Source organism: Anopheles coluzzii, chromosome X (genome assembly GCF_943734685.1).
Source record: "Anopheles coluzzii chromosome X, AcolN3, whole genome shotgun sequence".
In the NCBI taxonomy this organism is placed as follows: domain Eukaryota; kingdom Metazoa; phylum Arthropoda; class Insecta; order Diptera; family Culicidae; genus Anopheles; species Anopheles coluzzii.
Genome location: NC_064669.1, coordinates 19,195,857 through 19,215,777, shown reverse-complemented (window position 1 = coordinate 19,215,777; position 19,921 = coordinate 19,195,857). Strand labels below are relative to the sequence as shown.

The window sequence follows — 19,921 nt, the reverse complement described above, 5'->3', positions numbered from 1 at the left end:
CGCCCTCCCACCTTCGGCCTCGTACCCCGCTCGGCTTTCCCTTTTGTTTTCGTAGTGTTGTTGGAGGAAAATAGCAGAGCAAAAGCACAGCAAACCTATCCGGGTGCGAGTGGCGTTCCACTTGCGTGCTCATCTTGCTGCTTTGCATCGAACCGAACAGGCTGGAGCGTTCACCACCGGTGCCTCCGCTGCAGGCCGAAAGTGTGGGAGCTCACACCCTTTACCGCTTCTCAGTAAGTCGCTTTTCCTTTCGTCCGTTCGTACACACGTTCACAGCCACACCATCTGCCTGGCTATGTTGGAGGAAAATATAAGCTAAAATATAAGCGGAGGAAAAACATAGCTCCCTGCCCGTTCGAGCAGCTTTTTGGAGCACAACAGAGCTTCATCTTTGGGTCGATTATATCACCTGCGGCTGTGTGTAATCGGCGTCGCAAAGTAACAAGCCCGTGGAGGTAATAAATTCCCAAATTAAACAGCAAACGGGAGAGAACAATTTCAACAGCAAAAAAGAAGAGAGACACAAAAAAAACAATAAAAACTGGGAATCGTGCTGCGCGGCATAAACCTTCCCATCCTCTATTTCATGATCGCCACGGTTCAGTGGATCCAGCGCGGTGTTTGTGTGCGTTAGACGACGCCCAATACACACACACACACCCGACGCTTATCGAGGTATCAACATCTCCGGTGCTCAATCTTCCAGTCCCGCGCCTTGCGCCCACCACCGGAAGTGTACAATGCACAGTTTTCCCACCGTGGATCGCCGGATCGTTTGTTGATCGCCTGAGAAGGGAAGATGGGGTCGATGCACACAATTTCGGTGCGGACGGGAACATGTTATTGAAACGCTTTTCGCTCCACATTTCCACCACACGGCCACGGGTGAAAGTCACCGCAACGCACCGAAGTAGTGATGGATAAAGGTGGCCAAAATCCGTAGTCGACTCCGATTCGACTCCAACAATTTCGGAACCGACTCTGGAAGGTAGTTCCGCCCAGCATTATCCAAAGTCGCTTTGAATCGCATGGAGTCGCTCGGAGTCGGAGTCGTCCGAAGTCATCCGGAGTCGTCCGGAGATGCCCGGAGTTGTCCGAAGTCATCTGGAGTTGTCCGGAGTTGCCCGGAGTTGCCCGTAGTTGCCCGGAGTTGTCCGGAGTTGTCGACTTCGGGCAACTCCAGACGATTCCGGATGACTCCGGACAACTTTGGACGACTCCGGACAACTCTGGATGACTCCAGACATTTCCAGATTACTCCGGACGACTCCAATTTTGCCGGAGTCCGCATCGGACTACCAATAGCCGCAGTCGGATTGGTGTCGTGTGTGCGCTCTAGAGAGCACATCACCACACCGAAGACGTTCCGGGCTGGAAACAGTGAAGTCATCCAGTAATGGTGAAGAATGCTTCCACCATTGCCTGGAAACGTTACAATAAAATAGAAAACAAGCGAGCGCTGCTACAGGAGGCCCCGGTCCGATTTTCGGTGTATGCGCCTCCCCCCGCCTACTTGAGCGCATTCTAGTCGCCGTGATCGACGGAACGGAACCGTGAACCCAGCAGCAACGGGGAAGAAAACACACGCGAGCGGAAACTCGCTTGACCGTGGACAGTACACCGGGCGTGTAAGAACTCCCCCTAGCTGCCTCTGTGAACGTTTAGCAGCAGAGGGGTAGAGGAGCGAGAAATCTCCGTTAGTTAGTGGCTGATGCGCGAATAGCCACCGGACCAGAACCGCTGGCATGAGCGCACAGAGGCTCCTGGATCGCTGATTGGGGTGCAGTGTGGCGAGTGTAGCATTCAATTTGACAGCTACGGCCAGTGTCCGTGTGGCTAGAATGAAGCGGTGGCAGTGCGTCTCATTACATTGAACGATCATTCTCTGGCATTGTTATCTTACGATTTGTGTTCTTTTTCCACCGGTCTCTTTACAGCGCATTGGACATGTGATTCTGCATCGGTGGGCATCTCTCCAGAACAATCGCGTGTCTTCATTATCGCACAGTTTGACGAGGGCAACTCGTGCAAAGAAAACGGCCCCCAAAATACACCTCGAAAGTAAGGGCGGCTCTAAGATGAAAGCATCCAGAGGGCCACGGCCCTTGGTGCTGACGGCGGCACTGACTCTAGCGCTGCTAGCACACACAGGCCACGCGTTCCTAGCCGGCTACCGAAGCGGGCTCGGACTGGACGGGTTTGGCATTTGCCCCGCCGAGATGCGCAACTGCTCCTGCCGCTCGTACACCGGCGCCGAGACGGAGATCGACTGCCCGGAAGCGGACTCGACCGTGCACCTGCGCATCGAGCCGCACCAGTACGCGGAGATGCGCTGCCAGCGCAACCGACGCTACGACTTTGAACAGATCCCGCAGCTGTCCATCGGCGACACGAACCGGCTGACGATCGACGACTGTCCGTTCCCGCACCACCAGTCCATCCTGCAGCTCGTCTCGTTCCTCGGCACGACCCAGGTGAAGGTGCTCTGGCTGAAGAACAACGCGAACCACGAGCAGAGCGCGTCGCTGGTGCGGCATCACTTTGCCGGGCTGGACCAGCTCGACCGGCTCGCCATCAGCAACGCCAAGCTGAGCGACATCGGGCCGGACCTGTTCGAGCATCTGCCCAACCTGACCTGGCTCGACATGCGGGACAACATCTTCCGACTGCCGGCCACCATCTTCGATGCGCTGCCGAAGCTGCGCGTCCTCGAGCTCAGCTTCAACAGTCTGGAGGAACTGGACCCGCGGCTGCTGCGCCACCTGCCCAACTTGCGGCTGCTCACGCTGTGGCACAACAAGCTGCGCACGTTAAGCCGGGCGGCGTTCGCCGGTGTGCCGGAGCTGGAGCGGCTTGATCTGTCCTCGAACCAGCTCGAATCGGTACCGGGCGATCTGTTTGCCGATTTGCCGCACCTAACCGAGCTGGCGATGGGGGTCAACAACTTCCGCACGCTGCCCGACGGCTTGTTCCGGGCGAACCGTGAGCTGAGGAAGGTTAAGTTAGCGTCCCAGCGCGTCGAGCTCGAAACGCTACCGCACGATTTGCTCCAAATGCTACCCGCGCTCGACCAGGTTAGCCTGGAGCGGGTCGGGCTGGTCAGCCTGCCCGGTACGCTGCTGTTCGGTTCGGCCAATCTAACCCAGCTGAATCTGGCCAACAATCGGCTGCACCAGCTGCCCGAAGATTTGCTGCGGGACCAGAAAGCGCTGCAGGTGCTGCAGCTCCAGTACAACCAGCTGACCGGTCTGCCCGCCGGCTTGCTGCGGAACACGGTCGAGCTGCATACACTGCGCTTGTCACACAATCAAATAGGCGAACTATCTGCGTAAGTAGCCCCAGATGATTTCACACTCCAGCGACTTTCCTTTTTTTAAAACGTCCCATTTTTGTCTTTTAGCGTCGCGCTGCAAGCGCTCACCAAGCTACAGGAACTCTATCTCGACCACAACCAACTGTACACGATCGAGCTGCACGCGTTCAAGCAAACTACCGCCCTGCACACGCTCCACCTGCAAGTGAACCAGCTGGCATTCGAAACGCTCAACACGCTGCCCGCCACTGCGCCGGACACGGGCGACCAGGAACAGCTGACCGATCACATCCCCGCCCCGGACGAGTTTAGCCTGCTCGCCCAGGACGGGACCCCGTTCCAGCATCTGCACCAGCTGCGCGAGCTCGACCTCTCCTCCAACTGGCTGACGGCGGTGCCGCGCGACCTCCTCCTCAACACGCACGAGCTCCAGCGGCTCAACCTTACGCGCAACAACATCACCAGCCTGACGTATGCGAACCTCCAGTTCCTAGCGCCCGCCATCACGGTCGATCTGCGCCACAATAGCATCTTCGAGATCGATCTCGCCGACATGGAGCGGCTGGTGCTGCTCGAGCCGCGCAACTTTGACGAGCAGACGGGGCGGGCGCGCGTCCTCCTCAACGACAATCCGCTCCACTGCAACTGCATCGCGTACGCGTTCGCGCAGTACATCCAGAACCGGCTAGCAACGGCCGTGTACGATCGGTTCGAGCTGGTAGCGAACGAGCTCACCTGCCACGGCCCGGAACATCTGGAGGGCGCGCTGATCAAGGACGTGCCGACCCGCGAGCTGCTCTGCGAGCTGGACACACCGTCGACCGCGATCCGGCACTGTCCGGCGCCCTGCCGGTGCTACATCCGGCCGGAGGATACGGGCGTGATCATCGACTGCAGCGGCCAGGCCCTGACCGAGGTGCCGGAGCTGCCCCGACCCACCACCTTCGGCTATCGGTTCATTGAGCTGCACCTGGAGAACAACAACATTAGCGCCCTGCCGGATTCGACGACCGCGAGCGGCAGCAGCGGTTGGGCGGAAGTCCGCGAGCTGTACGCGTCGAACAACTCGATCGCGGCGCTAGCCGCCGACCAGCTACCGCGTAGTTTGCGACTGCTCGATCTGAGCCGCAATCGGCTGACCACGCTGGACGGGCCGCTGGCCGAATCGCTGACCACTAGCACGACGCTCACCACCGTGCGATTGGCGCACAACGACTGGACGTGTCAGTGCGAGACGACCCAGTTGCTAACGTTCGCGCATGCTAACCAGCGCCGCATCGAAGACTTCGGGCGGCTCCGTTGCTCGGACGGGCGACCACTGGAACAGATGACGCTCAGCGACCTGTGCGTCGACCGCACTCACATGATCGTGCTGACCTGTGTGATCGTGTCCGTCGTCGCCTGCCTGGTGGCGGCGCTCTCGCTGGTCTACTACACGTACAAGCTCGAGCTGAAGGTGTGGCTGTTCAAGCACGGGCTCTGTCTGTGGCTGGTTGCGGAGGAGGAATTGGACCGGGACAAGCTGTACGACGCGTTCGTGTCGTACTCGCACAAGGACGAAGCGTTCATCACCGAGCATCTGGTGCCGACGCTCGAGCGCGACCCGATGAACTTTAAGCTCTGCTGGCACGTGCGCGACTGGACGCCCGGCGAAATGATCTCCTCCCAGGTAGGTGGCGCCCCTCGCTTGACCAGTAGCACCCGACTAACGTACCCTTTGTTTCGCATTCTAGATTTCCAGCTCCGTTGAGCAATCGCGCCGCACGATCATCGTCCTGTCGAGCAGCTTTCTCGAGTCGCTCTGGGGCCAGCTAGAGTTCCGCACCGCGCACCTGCAGTCGATGGCGGAACGGCGCAACCGGCTGATCATCATCATCTACGGCGACATCGGCAACATCTACGATCTCGAGCCCGAGCTGCGCGCCTACCTGCACACCAACACGTACGTGCGCTGGGGCGACCCGTGGTTCTGGGACAAGTTGCGTTTCGCCATGCCCCATCCGCCGAAGGTGCGAGGTGCCAGCGGTACCGCCAGTACTGTCGTCAAGTCGGGCGTCAGCACCGCCGGCGGACTGTTCATGAAGCAGCTGCAAGGTGCCGCCCCGGTGGACGACCGGCTCGAGCTGATCAAACCGCAGGTTACGCCGGCCACCCCACCCGCCCTTACCACGCCGCCAACCGAGCCAATCAGCAGCGCCACGCCGGCCCCGGGCCCGTTCGTCATCAGCGGCAATGGTGGCGGTGTTGGCGGCGCCGGTGCCCAGCTGCTCCACCAGCAGCTCAGCAATGCGTACCGCGCCAGTGGTCACATCAATGGTGCATTCGTCATCAACAGCAACGCAAAGCAGAGCGACGTCTAGTGGCTGTGGCGTTTCGAGCGAACTCGCGAACACGAACAGACTGAAACAACGAATCTCGAATCTCGAATAGTGCGTACCCCGAAGGTCACACGCGGTCCTCTTGCCGTGTGAACGGTCACATTGCAGAGGAATGTAGTTTAGTCTAGTAACCCGGTCTCTCAATGCCTCAACCCCAAACGGGCATTACATTTCCTACTTTTAGTAACATAACTTATCAGGAAACGCAAGCTGACGAATGCATCTCTCCAAGGCTAGGATTACCTTCAATGCTTCCCTCACACAGCGCGCACCGCACGTCCAAAGCTACCGATTCAAGGGAAACGATCAAAGAGACCGGCAGCAAAAGCCGGCAGTTAGCGATAAGTTTGTAACCTTTTTAACGACACAAACCTTGAGTGTCTTTTGATTCTCATTTTCATACCGACCGTGCAGGCAACGTATCGCAACGTAGGCCGTCTGGGCTGCATTGCGGTTGCTGTAGGGCGTATTTATAATCCCAAGTTTTCTTGCCAAAAAGTACTTACTGCTCACAAAATGCAAAATGCGTAGGCGATTAAAGAGCGCGTATCGTTTAGGTCGTAAGTTTAAGAGGTTTAAGCTGCCCTAGACAGGCAAACGGCACCATGTTACCCCGTGTCCTGGCACGTACCACCCTAGTACTTACCCACTATTCATCCACTCATTCACCATCTCCCTCCTCCCCTGACCTCCCCCCGTATCCTTTTCATCACCCAACACACAAAAGTCCCTTGTTCAATTTGTACCATATCATCGGAATTGATTTACTTACCCTCTGTATTTTATGTTGTCTGCGCCACGTTCTTTTACCTCTTTATTTCTAACTATATGAAGCATGTGTATAGTGTTTAGGAAGTAATATGCAGCGTGTGTGAAACGTGATTGCATGAATAAAAATAACGATATAAAACAACAAATGCCAACCCACGATGTTTGCATTGCATTATTCATCTTTTCCTACTGAGTCTTTAGCAGTGAGTCAACATACGCATGTGGTCTGATACGAATGTGGATAGCTTACAACATGGAACTTTGTTTTCCTTGCATCCCACGCAGTGATACAAGGTTATCATCGCTGTGCTACAACTACAGTAAAATCTCTCTAAGATGAAGTCTTTTCAAGATTAATTATTTCTTTAAAATGAACAATTCTACAGATGCTGCCATGGATACTCCATAGCAATACGTGCATTTTGTTAGCCTGCCCATCGATCATCAAATGCAGTTTTATCGAGCTGCATCTGGAACAGAATATGATAAAGGACCTATCAAACGCAGGTGATAGATGGAATACCGTTCGCCGGCTTCACATCTCAAACAACAGCTTCACCACCCTGCTTGGAGATAGTTTGCCCGTACAGCTCGAGATTCTCGATGTCTCTGGCAATCAATTGACCGAGGTCAACGCAGCCTTCATACTCAAGCTTAATCATACCGCTCTCCGAAACATCAGCCTGTCAGCGAATCCTTGGGATTGCCACTGTGAAAATCCTCTGCTTGCGTTCGCAATCGATAATGCAGCACGTATTACCGACTTCTCCACTCTCCAGTGCTCCGATGGCCAAGCGATCACTTGGGCTACACTGAGTGAACTGTGTGCTTGTGCGACAATTTTAAATTTGTATATCAACGCGGCAGTGTCACCGTTTGTCTGCTTACTCGCCATATGGTTGTACATCAGACATGTCAAACATACGGCCCGCAGGTCACATGCAGCCGCGAAGGCTTTCAATCCGGCCCGAGTAGAAGTTTGGAAGTTATTTACATTAAGTAGGAATAGATTGTAGATCATAAGACATGAAAAACGGATGTACTAATTTTATTTCGCTTTAAATGAAGGGTTTAATTTTAAGTCTGAGTAGTTCGAGTAATTAACTCAAAGTAGAATGTGTTTTATTACATGTGGCGGACTCTAAAGACGGACTCCTCATATTTTCACTCATTTTCTGACCACCGTCTTTATGCAGATGACATTAAAGTTTTTGTTCCAGTGATGCAAGAGGATGATTGCAGCGCACTCCAATTTCTTCTTAACTCACTCTCTTCCTGGTGTGCGTCAAACTTCTTAGAGCTCTGTCCTAGTAAATGTAGCGTCATCTCTTATTGTCGTCGTCATTCCCCTCTTATTCACAATTATGTTCTTAATTACACTGTTATCAACAGGATGTCATGTGTTCGCGATTTAGGTGTTATCTTAGAGGAAAGGCTATCATTTGATAGTCATCTTGAATTGATCATCGGAAAAGCTTACAGGGTTTCTCAAGCCAGCTCAACATCGTAACACTATTTTTCGAACAGGTTAAACGAATGTCATCATCGTATATAATTCGAATCCGTAAACTCTTTTCAATTTGGTAACACTAGGTTTTGGACCCGTAAAATCCCAACTCAAATCTGGAAAATGTATGTTGGCTGTCTTGCCACCGTTAAAGATATACAAGCACATTTATCGATACACAGAGAGAGAAAGCACACATCATTGACAAAAAAAATAAAAAGTAAAGGACTCAAGACACTACCCTGGGGTACACCCGACGAACAATGAAACATGGCATTGTAATGTTCCCTAGTGCGCCCTGTTGAGTATGCTTCTGTTGTCTTCAGTGCTAACAGGGCAGGTTGGAATAACAAACTCGAAGGCGTGCAAAAGCGCTTCACTAGGTGTTTATATCGTCGTCTCTTTGGAAATTCCACCACCACATTGACGTCATACAGTGATCGTTGCATATTATTCAATCTTGACACCCTCAAATCTAGACGAACTACTAAAGCACGCGTGTCATTTATCAGCAATTTGTTACGAGGGAATGTAGATGCTCATACTTGCTTTCCTAACTTAGTTGGTATGTTCCTTCCAGGTGTTTAAGAAATCGGACTGCTCTTGCAATAGTTTTTCGCAATACAGCTTTTGGCACTAACGACTTGTTTCCGTCAATTCAATAAACATTACCATTCTTACCCGCTGCTTATTTTCCTTTCACTATATATTTCCATGCTGTTACATCCCCTTAGTTTAGTTTAATTCCAATTAGTTTAATACCAATAGGGCTAGTTAGGTTTTAAGCAATGTATGTTCAACCCCAGAGGCAGACATATTCAAAGTAATAAATGAAAAAAGAGAATAAATTGATTGTGGCTTTCCATCTGACTGGCAGACACAAGCGTCCTCGTAAACCGTACTGTTTTGTTTTGTAGTTTTGATGCGAATATTGTAAATAATCCTAAATCACTCTGTATGTACATGTATACTAAATCACTTATTCTACGTGTTAAATGCTCTTATTGATGTCATCTAATATCCCTCCATAATCCCATGCTAGTTAGGTTAGGAACATAGGTAATAAACATAATTCATGTATTTGTGTAATCAAAAGATCGATAAATCAATGAATATCATAGGAATAAATTGTGTGAAGTGCGTGGATTTTCCAAAGTACAGTGACTGGTTTCATGTGTCACTTCAAAGTATCAAAGTAATTACGCTAATGTACTATTTCTGAGACTCCGAGCCCGCGCAAAATGTGAGATATATCGCTTATTGATTCTACCAGGTAGTCCTTTATGGACACGAGTCATGGACCATTCGTGCGGAAGATGCGAAATCTGGAGTCCGTCTCGTGGTATAGTTGTCAACCCGCACGGCTTAACATCATGCCCATCGTGGTTTAAAGCCACACACGGAACTCATACGGAGTTTTACGCGAATATTAAAAAGAAGCATAAGGCTAGAACTTATTTTCAAGCCTTTTCAATCTATGGAGGAACGGTGTAGATGACGAATCTTTAGTTATAAGACATTTGTAACATTCAAAACTAAATATAATGAAACAGAACTTATTATCAGAAGAGCTGAGTAACACATATCTTAAAAATTAGAATTGTTTTCGATTCAGCACTTCCATATGGTACATAGTTGCAGCGATTGGGTTTGAGTCATTTTGAAATAATAACAACTCGAGTATTTTCATTATTTGCATGCTTATCATGCATACCAAATAAAAACAAAGAAATCACACATGACTAACACCGCCTTAATATTTTCGCTGCTAAGTCCTATTAACAATCCTCCGTTGTCTGGTATATAGGAGCATGTATTTCTAATGAATTGAAAATATTGTTTACGATTAAAAAAGTAAGGCAAAAACCAACAATTATCGCCGCTTTAATGACAAACAATTCAATTCACATAATTATTATATGCATGATAAATATTATATTTCATTCCGATGAACCTTGTTTTTCTCTTGATCTCAAAACATAAGAAATCGTATAAAAGCGCAAGCAAAATATTTTATGCTTTCATTCGATAGTAACTGTGGATGAAAAGAAGACAGATAGGCAACGATTTGCCATTTTAGTAGATTTTGTTGGTCATGTTTGGTTAATCAATCGTAAGGAAGGTTCGTGCAAAATGTAGTGGTCGTGAATTATCGTAAAGTTATATTAATTTTTTTTAATAATTCAGACGATGTTGGTGTTTTTTTTTCTGTTTCGTTGTATTTCAGGTGACAGCAAACGCAGTGAACAGCTCTAATCTAATTGTGGCTCATATTCTATTCAATGGCCACTCAGATATTGTGCTGGCTGAGCCTGCTGGTCTTACTGACAGCACAAGCTAGTGGCAAAAACATCAACATTGATAAGTCACCTATTGTCCAATCAACAGTAGAATGGTCAGGATTCAACGTTCAACTCATGCTGCACATAAACCGTTGCCAGCTGGAAGTGACTTGTTCCGACAAGCCCGACTTTCAACTTCTTGAAAACCTCCAAAATCTACCCAGCTTCAAGTTTGAAGAGCTGGCTTATCAAAACTGCCCACTCCCGGTAGGCAATCAGTCGCTCGTGGATCTGCTCTCGGCCCTTCTCGATCCCACCCAACTTTCCTCCATCCGCAGGCTTTTCTTCGTCGACAATGCGAAGCTTTCGAACCATGTTACGCTCGGTCCGCATTTATTTGCCGATCTGCCCGCACTGCAGGTGCTGTCGATGAAAAATTCTTCCCGCATGCCGCTCGACAATCCGGAACTGTTCAAGTACCTGCGCAGCGTAACGTGGCTCGATCTGCGAGAAGGCGACGGTGGCAGTCGCAACTCAAAAATGTTGCTACACACACTGACTCAGTTGACCACGCTCGAGTTGACGGAAAATGAGCTCACCACACTACCAACTGAGCTGATCACCGATTTGCCCAGCCTCGGATCACTAACGTTGTACCATAATATGTTGGAGCGTATCGAACAGTTTGCTGACCTCCCGAATCTCACTTCACTTGATCTAACGTATAACGAGCTGGATACCCTGCAAGAGGACGTGTTCGATAAGCTGCCGAACCTTACACAACTGTTCCTCAATTCGAACAAGCTCACAAGCCTACCTTCCGGGCTGCTCAAGCGTAACACCAAGCTTACGGTGTTTCGGGCAGACAATCAGCGTGGCTCTGGACTTGTACTGGGAGATGAACTGTTCGCAGGACTAACGATGCTTGAGGACGTCTCTGTATCAAACTGTAAATTGACAACACTGTCGGCAGGACTCTTTACCGTGGCTAGCAAGTTAACCAAACTCAACCTCAGCGACAACAAGCTTCAAAGCCTCCCGGAAAATTTATTGCGTCATTCGTCCAACTTGAAGGAGCTCTATTTACAGAACAACGAGTTAATGAACAAGTTGCCAGACACCCTGCTGCAGAGTGCCACTCAGCTACGCATTCTCAACCTTGGTCATAACAATCTAACAACATTGAGCCAGTAAGATCAAGTCACATGTTGTTGTATTCGAATTTGTTTGCAATACTTATCGTTTAATCTTGCCTCTTTTTGCAGATATCTGCTGAAATCTCAACACTCTTTGGAAGAGCTGCATCTTGAATATAACCAGTTCTATATGATCGATAGGGATGCGTTCATGTCTCAGGCACAGTCACTAAAAATGCTCAATCTTAGCCACAACCAAGTGGCACTGCATGAAAATGGTACAGATGTATTTTACCTCGACGGTAAAACATATTATATATCGCGGACTCCGTTCTACATCCTGGCTCGATTGACCGTCTTGGATCTTTCGTACAACGCAATCGTTAAAATATTTAAAGACTTCAAAGGCTTCATGGGAAGCCTTCGATCACTCGACCTGTCACACAACTTAATAACAAATGTTAGCTATGCAAACTTCCCATTTCTATCACCGAATATTGAACAAGTTAATTTGCAATCAAACCAGATTACTCAATACGACCTCCGCAACAACCCAATTTATCCTACTTGCATGCCCTGCAATATTCGTCTAGCTGATAATCTTCTCAAAATGGATGACTTTGTATATAAGAGTGGCAGGTGCGCTCGTGACAATGATCCATGATATTAGTATGTAGCTTCTTATAAATATTACCAATGTTTATCCAGCACAGTGTAGATCTTGCATTTCTGTTGAACAATGAAACGGAAAGGAAAACAGAAAGAAATAAAACTAAATCATACAACTTATTTATAAAAAGTTTTTAAAAAATATCACATTACAGCGGTATTGCGAAAAAATGCAGTGATTTCACGGTCTCATTAAAAATCTACAATAATTTCGATTGTTATAGCAATTTCCGAGGGCATGTTCTCATTATTAATAATTGAGATTGGTTGTGAATTGAATTTAATTTGAAAATTTCACTTTGTTAACAAATAGTTCAACAACTAGTATATATTACGCGAGATACAGCGCACAGCGTTTCTAAAGTATATGTGTCTAACTGTCTTGATGCGTTTGATAAGTAAAATTTTGTAATGAATTGATGTGTTACCTGTGTGGATAGATATCTATCATATTAAAAACTTAAAGGAATGTAAGAGACATATGCATTCGAAAAGACTCAACGTCTCTATAATTAACCAAACAAACAACAACATTGGATGATTGTATTAAAATATTATTTTATATTTCTAGCTTGGGTGACTTTTACGACCATTTCACATTCCGTGTAACCTTAAGATGGCCAATTACTTTCTTGTTGCAGTTTAAATGAAATTACCTATCAATATATGTGATGAGAGCTGTGGATTGGAATCTTAATTCCATTACAATTCTGATTTTCTGAATCTGAATCCAACTTAGAAATAAATATTGATTTAAATCCGACAGCTCCGAACGAACCCAGAGCAGTTCCTATTGAATCTGGATTACTCCGATCGAATCCAATTTGGTCCGACGTAATCGTAAAATGAACCCGAAAACATCGAGAAGAATCAAACAATTGTTGGTAATCAACCATAAACTTAATATCATCGTGTTAACACGAGAACCACGAGGTCCTAAGTTGACAGCTAATGTTATTGTTGTGATTGGCTTTAACGTTGGAAATGAGACAACAATCTATTTAGAAGAGCACAAGCAGCCGGACATAAAAAGGGACGAATCAGAAAATTCAGAAGTCGGCCACAGTCAACATCAGGTCGCGAAGCAAAAGGAACGCGCGCAAACGTTAACATAGTCGAGTTAGCAAGTAGAAAAAAATAGAAGCAAAATAGAACCGACAAGAAATAAAACAGAAAGAAATAAAACTAAGTAATGTATCACGATTTCCCATAACCGTTATTCTTGTAACTCCTTTTTTGAACTTTAACATCAATTTCCAGAGCATATGAGATCAATTGTTTCCTAAGTTTCCTTAAGAACGTTCTTTCTTTTTCTTACGCATTTTCTTGCTCTTTGCTTTTTGTAGTTTGCACAATGCACCAGATTATCTTTTTGTGAAATGGAATATAACATCTAAAAGGTAATCGAAAAGTTACCTTCTTTATCTGACTTTGGTCATTTTCAACCTGAAAAGGAGTCGTTGTACTCGCTAAAATACGGAAAATGATCAACAAATACCTCTCTTTATGATTAAAATCTCACTTAACGAGCAATACCTTTGTTTTCCTGGTACGTTTTATGCTTAATTTTGACAACACTGTGACATTCTACAAGCAAATAACATGTAAAAAATAATTGCAATTATAAATCTCGGAATTTATTTTACTAAAACTAAATTAAATATTGAAATAATGAAACAAACGAAGAAAATGCGGCGTCAGTAACAGAAATGTACTGAGGCTTCGGTGTCAGAATCAGTTCTGGAATTGAAATTAGAAGTTCCAGAAGGGGCATTTGAATGTATTGGATCCCTTGCGGCTATCGATATAATCTTCTTATATTAATTATAATACACGCTACCATAGATACATACTTACTTACTTATCTGGCGCTACAACCGCTTTGCGGTCTTGGCCTGCCTCAGGGGTGTCCGAAACCGCTCACGGTCTCGCACCTTCGTCTGCCAGTCCGTTACATAACCATAGATACATAGCAACACATTTTTGTGACACAATCAACAAATCAATTCACACCATAGCACACTATTGATACAAAAAAACAATTGACAAAACACACTTATCGAAAGCAACCGAAGCAACCGAAATGGTATTGAAAAACCCGATAATCCTCATCTACGGCTTCTTATTTCATGAACTTGAAAAAGACCCCCAAGGCTTTTAAGCTCCAACGTTTACAGTAAGGGAGGATCCGGGAATCGCCCGGAGCTCTTTCAGGTTTCAATGATTGGCTGGACGATCAAAAGTTTAATCAGTCCGCTTCAAACAGTTCGAACATTGTGAACAGCAATCACTAACTTCTGAGATCCAGAAGACTTTGAGATCACACGAAATCTGAGATATATTGCACATTGGTTTTTCCGGTGGTCCTCTATAGACACCGTCGTGAACCATCCGAGCGGATTCAAACTAGGCTTGGGTAATTTGATTCTTTTCAGTGAACGCGTGCGGTGTAGTTCGTTCAGTATGAGGAACTGAACGCGTGCGGTAGGTCAATCGCACTGTCGGTCACACAAAGAATTAAATTTTGAACTGTCTTCTATTTTAAATAAATAATTCGGATGCTCGAACAAAACTTTACTTTGATGTATTTGTTGAGATGTTTAGTCCATGGTGTTACAATTCTAATTTATAAATTTTTAGTTTAAGAGAAAAGTTATAAAAAATATATCATACACACTAACAATTTATTTCATTCTTAGGCTTACCTAAATTCAATCCAAAAACTAAATAATTTTTTAAAATGTATCTACATTTTGCTGAATAAAAATAATTTCTTTAAATTTTTTAGGATGTAATCTAGAACGCTTATCTGAATAAATCTGTCCAGCTTTTGAAAATAATCTTTCACATGGTACAGATGTTCCCGGAATACAAATAATTGTTTTGGCGAGTGCATAAATTGACGGATATTTTGAACTATGAATTCTCCACCATTCCAAAGGATCATTTTTTATGTCTATGTTTCTTATTTTAAGAAAGCTATTTAGCTCATTTGTTGCTAATTCTATAGGGCTTTCAATCTCGCATTCTGCGTTATTAACCCATGTTATGAACTCACCAAGTAACAAGTTTGCCTCATTGTCTATATTTTGTGGTTCTTGTGCATTCATTGAGGGAGTTTGAAACGGAATCAACTCTTGTATAATAAGTTCGTATGTTTCCCGATATTTTAAGGGTTCTTCATGGAAACCTTGCTTTTTTATCCTAGGATCTAATAACATAGATTTTGCTATCATTTGATTATTGGAATAAATTTCCAAACGTTTTTTTACGCCTTCTTTAAGATGTGTCACGAGATTGCCTACTTCCGGAATAGTATAATCAGTTTCGTTTAATTTGCGTATTATCATCTTACTTAGTAGGCCTACGTGAGAAACAGTAATATTTTTTTCTGCTGAAACCATGTTAGTAGCAACATCGAATATTTTTAAAGCGTTCAATGAATGTTCTAAAATTGACCAGGCTATTTTAATAGGATCCAAGGTGTTTAATTTGTCTGCACAGGCAACAATAGCTATTTTATTCTTATAAAACCTGTTTAGCATATCATAAGTTGAATTCCATCGCGTTGGAACATCCTGCTTTAATTTTAAATTTGGTAAATTAAATTTTGACTGGGTATCAGCTAATTCATTAGTGGCTTTTGGACTCTTCTTAAAATACATAACTATCCTTTTAACTTCATCAACGGTAGATATGATTGATTTTTTAATGGCATCTTTAACAATTAAATGTAAACTATGGGCAAAACATGTAACGTGATTAAATTCTAATTCTCTAGCCGCGCTTTTCATGTTGGCCACATTATCGGTTACAATACCAACTATTTTGTCCTGAATTTCGTATTTAATTATAACTTCCTTGATCCAAGCCGCTATATTTTGGCCACTATGTGATAGTGATATCTCGGAACATTCTAAAAGGCACGAACGTAGTTTGTATTCATTATCTATAAAATGTGCAGTTAAACCTAAAAAACTTGTATTGTTTACATTTGTCCAACCGTCAGTAGTCAATGCTATAGAAGTTGCATTTCTCACTTCTCCTTGCACTTTAACCAATATTTCGTTGTAAATACTGGGTAATAGAGCATTTGATACATTCTTACGGGTAGGCAAATTTATTTATTTATTTATTTATTTATTATTATAAAGCATCGAGCCTCCATGGCCTACATACACAATTAAAACTAATGTCTTATAAACTATGTGTTCCTAAAATTAGACATAATGCAATCTCGTATGACACTAGAACATTTTGGTATACTAAAGGACAGGTCTATAACATTTGAAAATAAATTAAAATTCTTGGACATCAATAGCAACGGATCCCTAGCACAGAAAAGACGATAACGAAAATCAGTTATTAAAAATTGTCGAGTTCTTAAAGGTCTAGTAGGGACATAAAAATTTACATGACTTAGCAATAGAGGTGCATAGATTCTTCCAGTTAATAGTTTAAAAATAAAAATTCCTTGGGCAACCATTCTTCTCTTTTCCAAAGTTTCAAGCCCTAACAACTGATACCTCGTATGATAAGCTGGTAGCACGTCGTTATGTCTCCACGGAAGCCGCTTAATAGCTACCCGGGTAAATTTTCGCTGGATCCTCTCAAGCCTCTCAATTCTAGTAACTTGCTCCGGAAACCAAGCAAATGAAGCGTACTCAATCAAAGGACGAACAAGGCAACAGTAAAATGATTTTAAACAGAGAGGGTCATGAAACATTTTGCTACTTCTAATTATTTGTCCAAGAGTCCTGTTGGCCCTAGCAATTACGTCGTCAAATTGTTTGTCTAAATAAAGTTTCGTGTCTAATATAATGCCTAAGTCCCTAACAGTTTCAGATCGAGGCAATGAAGTGTCAGAAAGAACATAATTAAAACATAAAGGAGCTCTCGCACGAGTAAACGAAATAACCGAGCACTTACTGACGTTGAGTGACAAATAGTTTAAGGAACACCAATTATTAAAAATAGAAAGAAAGCCTTGCAATCGGAGACAGTCATTAGAACTACGCACAGGAAAGTACATTTTAAGGTCATCTGCGTATAGTAGAACCGGGCAGTCAGGTATAGCGTAGACAATGTCGTTAATAAAGAGATTAAATAATAGAGGCCCTAAAATGCTGCCTTGAGGAACACCAGATACCCTGCTAAATTCACTAGAGATGCAATCCCCAATCTTAACACGTACTGAACGACACGATAGGTAGGAATTCAGCCACTTAACTATACTGATATGAAAACCAAGCTTTAAAAGATTGCTAGTCAAAGTATGGATATTGACGCTATCGAAAGCAGAGTGAAAATCAGTATAAACAGTATCTACTTGGAACCCTTTATCTAGCTGCTTGTAAGTAAAATGCAAGAACTGCACTAAGTTTGTGACGGTGGAGCGTCCAGGTAGGAAGCCATGTTGCAAAGGTGTAAATACGTTAATAGCGCCATGCATTATATGTTTATGAACCAATAATTCGAACAGTTTACTGGGGGCACATAGCATGGAAATAGCACGATAATTTGAGATAGACGTTCTGTCGCCTTTTTTGTAAACAGGAAATATCCATGACTTTTTCCATTGGTCAGGGAAGAATCCAGTGCGAAGTGATTTATTAAAAATGGTTGCTAGTGGTGAAGCCAATTCGTCGATGCATGAAACGATCACTATTCCCGGAATGTTATCGGGTCCAGAGGCTGAGGAGGGTTTCAGCTTTGAAGCCATTAAACGTACATCATCGATTGTAAAAGAAGGCAATGAAATGTCTACGGAGTCCTGAGCCACAAAACGTAACGCTTCCTCTACCTTCAGGTTTTGTTCGGGAAAGCTCGAGCAACTACGCGCAAACAGCTCTGCAAAACCATTACATATTTCTCGCGTGTCGGTAAATAATCGACCATCAAGTGTCATGCATGATGGGAGGGAAGTACGTTTCATCTTACGGTCCATAAAGTTCCAAAATGATTTTGGACAAGCCCGAATGGATATCTGGACACGGCGGATGTAATTAGCATACAATTTTCGGTTATGAAACTTGAAGATCCTTGCAGCCTCCAGGAAATTGCCTCTATCGGCTTCATTGCGTGTACGACTGAATATACGATACGCAGAACGACGCATTCTTTCTAACCTTTTAAGGTATCTAGTGCACCATGGTTGTGAATTTGTAAATATTCGTTTAGGTACGAATTGTTCAATGATGTTTGACACTGTTGACGTTAAGTATTCAGAAGCAACTTCTAATTCCATGTTTTGAAGTCTAGTCCAATCAGTGTCCCTCAACGCTTGCTTTATGCTAACAAAATCAGCTTTGTCAAAATTATAAGCAGATACAGCACCAGGCAAGACTATGCCGGAATTATCGTCTGAACTAGTGTGGGAGTTCTGCAGCGTGATTTCCAGTGGTGGATGGTGGTTATCAACCGGAACAATCGCGACAAGGGGGACATTGACTGAGTGCATAGGCACGCTATTTTCAAGCTCATTTGAGACGAACACAAGATCCAATTGTCTTCTTAGATCATTTACTATCCCACTAATTTGTTTTAAGCAATGATAATTTATCAAATCCAAAAAGCGATTTTGACCAGGCACAGATGACGCGGGTTCATAGTGCCTATCGATAGCACGCCAGGCGATCATTGGTTGGTTGAAGTCACCCAACAGACACATCGTATCGTTGTCGTTCATAGAAGCACTCACACTATCAAGAGCCTCGTCGAAAGCAGTCATAATTGCAGTATTTGTACTAAGATCAGGAGGGATGTAACTTACACCAACAAAGATTTTACTTGAAGGCAGCAGGAACCCAGCAGTGTTCAATACACGTTATATTGGTGTGCACAGGAAGGCATTTGAGACGTTTGGAAACAGCGATCAGGACACCACCACCAATCTGTCTGACACTGTTATTAGCATTTCTATCGCTTCTATAGACTGAGCAAACGTGCGGCAGTGTGCGGCAGAAGTTCTTTTTGTGCGGCTGTGTGCGACTGACCCAACTGAACACGCGTGCGGCAGTGTGCGGCAGAAGTTCTTTTTGTGCGGTTGTGTGCGAATGAACGAACTGAGCAAACGTGCGGCAGTGTGTGGCAGAAGTTCTTTTTGTGCAGCTGTGTGTGCGACTGACCAAACTGAACACGCGTGCGGCAGTGTGCGACTGACCCAACGGGTATGAGTGTATTTCTCGTTCCATGTCAGTCTTGGACAGGAGTTCTTTTAGTGTGACTGACCCAACTAAATACGCTAACAATTTGCGTATTCTTTCTCGCTCAGAGTGTGATCGATTTTTTATTTGACTGTTGAACACAGTCGACTAAAATTAATCTTTTTTTTTTCGTTCAATCAGCCACAACCGAAGTCATTCCTTATGCGTGCGGAAGACCTACCCGTACACTTTTTCGCGTGCGGTGGTCAGCCGCACACTTGAGTGAACTGAGTGTGCGGCATAGGTCTCGCACAATTAGCCCATGCCTAATTCAAACGCTCTGTGCGTATTTTAACGACGCATCCTCCTGACCATCTTTGCCGGTATGTTCGAGCATAGTATCTAGAAGAGATGGATGGCCCAAAAGCTTGCTAAGCTGTACTAAGAACCAAGTATCGGTACGGTGGCGAAAGCAGGCGAGATATATATAATATAGTTCTGGTGTCTGTGTTGTAGGAGTACTTCGCTGATGCAAGAAGTTAACATAGGCTCTACATCCCCTACTCCTACTCCATACGTCCTAGTCGTACAGAACGGTAACACCTCTGAATTATCCCGAAAGGCTGCGCTGGTTTCTCTCGTCTTGGTGTCATTGCAACGAACAGTCCACAAGATAAAGTATCTTATTGGACCAAGCCCAGATCTCGCTAGGAAAAATGA

The 19,921-nt window shown here is 45.0% G+C and overlaps 3 protein-coding genes across 3 annotated transcripts in view; 2 read left to right on the top strand and 1 right to left on the bottom strand.

Moving 5' to 3' along the window:
- Positions 1-6,608, top strand: part of LOC120951469 (protein toll) — a 21,292-nt gene extending 14,684 nt beyond the window's left edge. Inside the window, exons 2-4 of the mRNA XM_040370231.2 lie at positions 1,938-3,328; positions 3,401-4,982; positions 5,047-6,608. Coding sequence (XP_040226165.2) covers positions 2,079-3,328; positions 3,401-4,982; positions 5,047-5,673 — 3,459 coding nt within the window. The 5' untranslated portion in view covers positions 1,938-2,078 and the 3' untranslated portion in view covers positions 5,674-6,608. The remainder of the gene's footprint in view (positions 1-1,937; positions 3,329-3,400; positions 4,983-5,046) is intronic.
- Positions 1-19,921, bottom strand: part of LOC120951517 (cation-independent mannose-6-phosphate receptor) — a 98,497-nt gene that overhangs the window by 38,816 nt on the left and 39,760 nt on the right. The gene's annotated exons all lie outside the window — the stretch shown is intronic.
- Positions 7,522-12,164, top strand: LOC120951534 (platelet glycoprotein V-like). Its single transcript, XM_040370312.2, has 3 exons — positions 7,522-10,091; positions 10,197-11,441; positions 11,517-12,164. The coding sequence occupies exons 2-3, from the start codon at positions 10,252-10,254 to the stop codon at positions 12,049-12,051; spliced, it is 1,725 nt and encodes a 574-aa protein (XP_040226246.2). The 5' UTR covers positions 7,522-10,091; positions 10,197-10,251; the 3' UTR covers positions 12,052-12,164.

Coding starts and splice junctions, on each gene's coding strand:
- LOC120951534 (XM_040370312.2), top strand. CDS start 10,252: ATGGCCACTCAGATATTGTGCTGGCTGAGCCTGCTGGTCTTACTGACA. Junction 11,442..11,516: donor AATCTAACAACATTGAGCCA/GTAAGATCAAGT, acceptor CTCTTTTTGCAG/ATATCTGCTGAAATCTCAAC.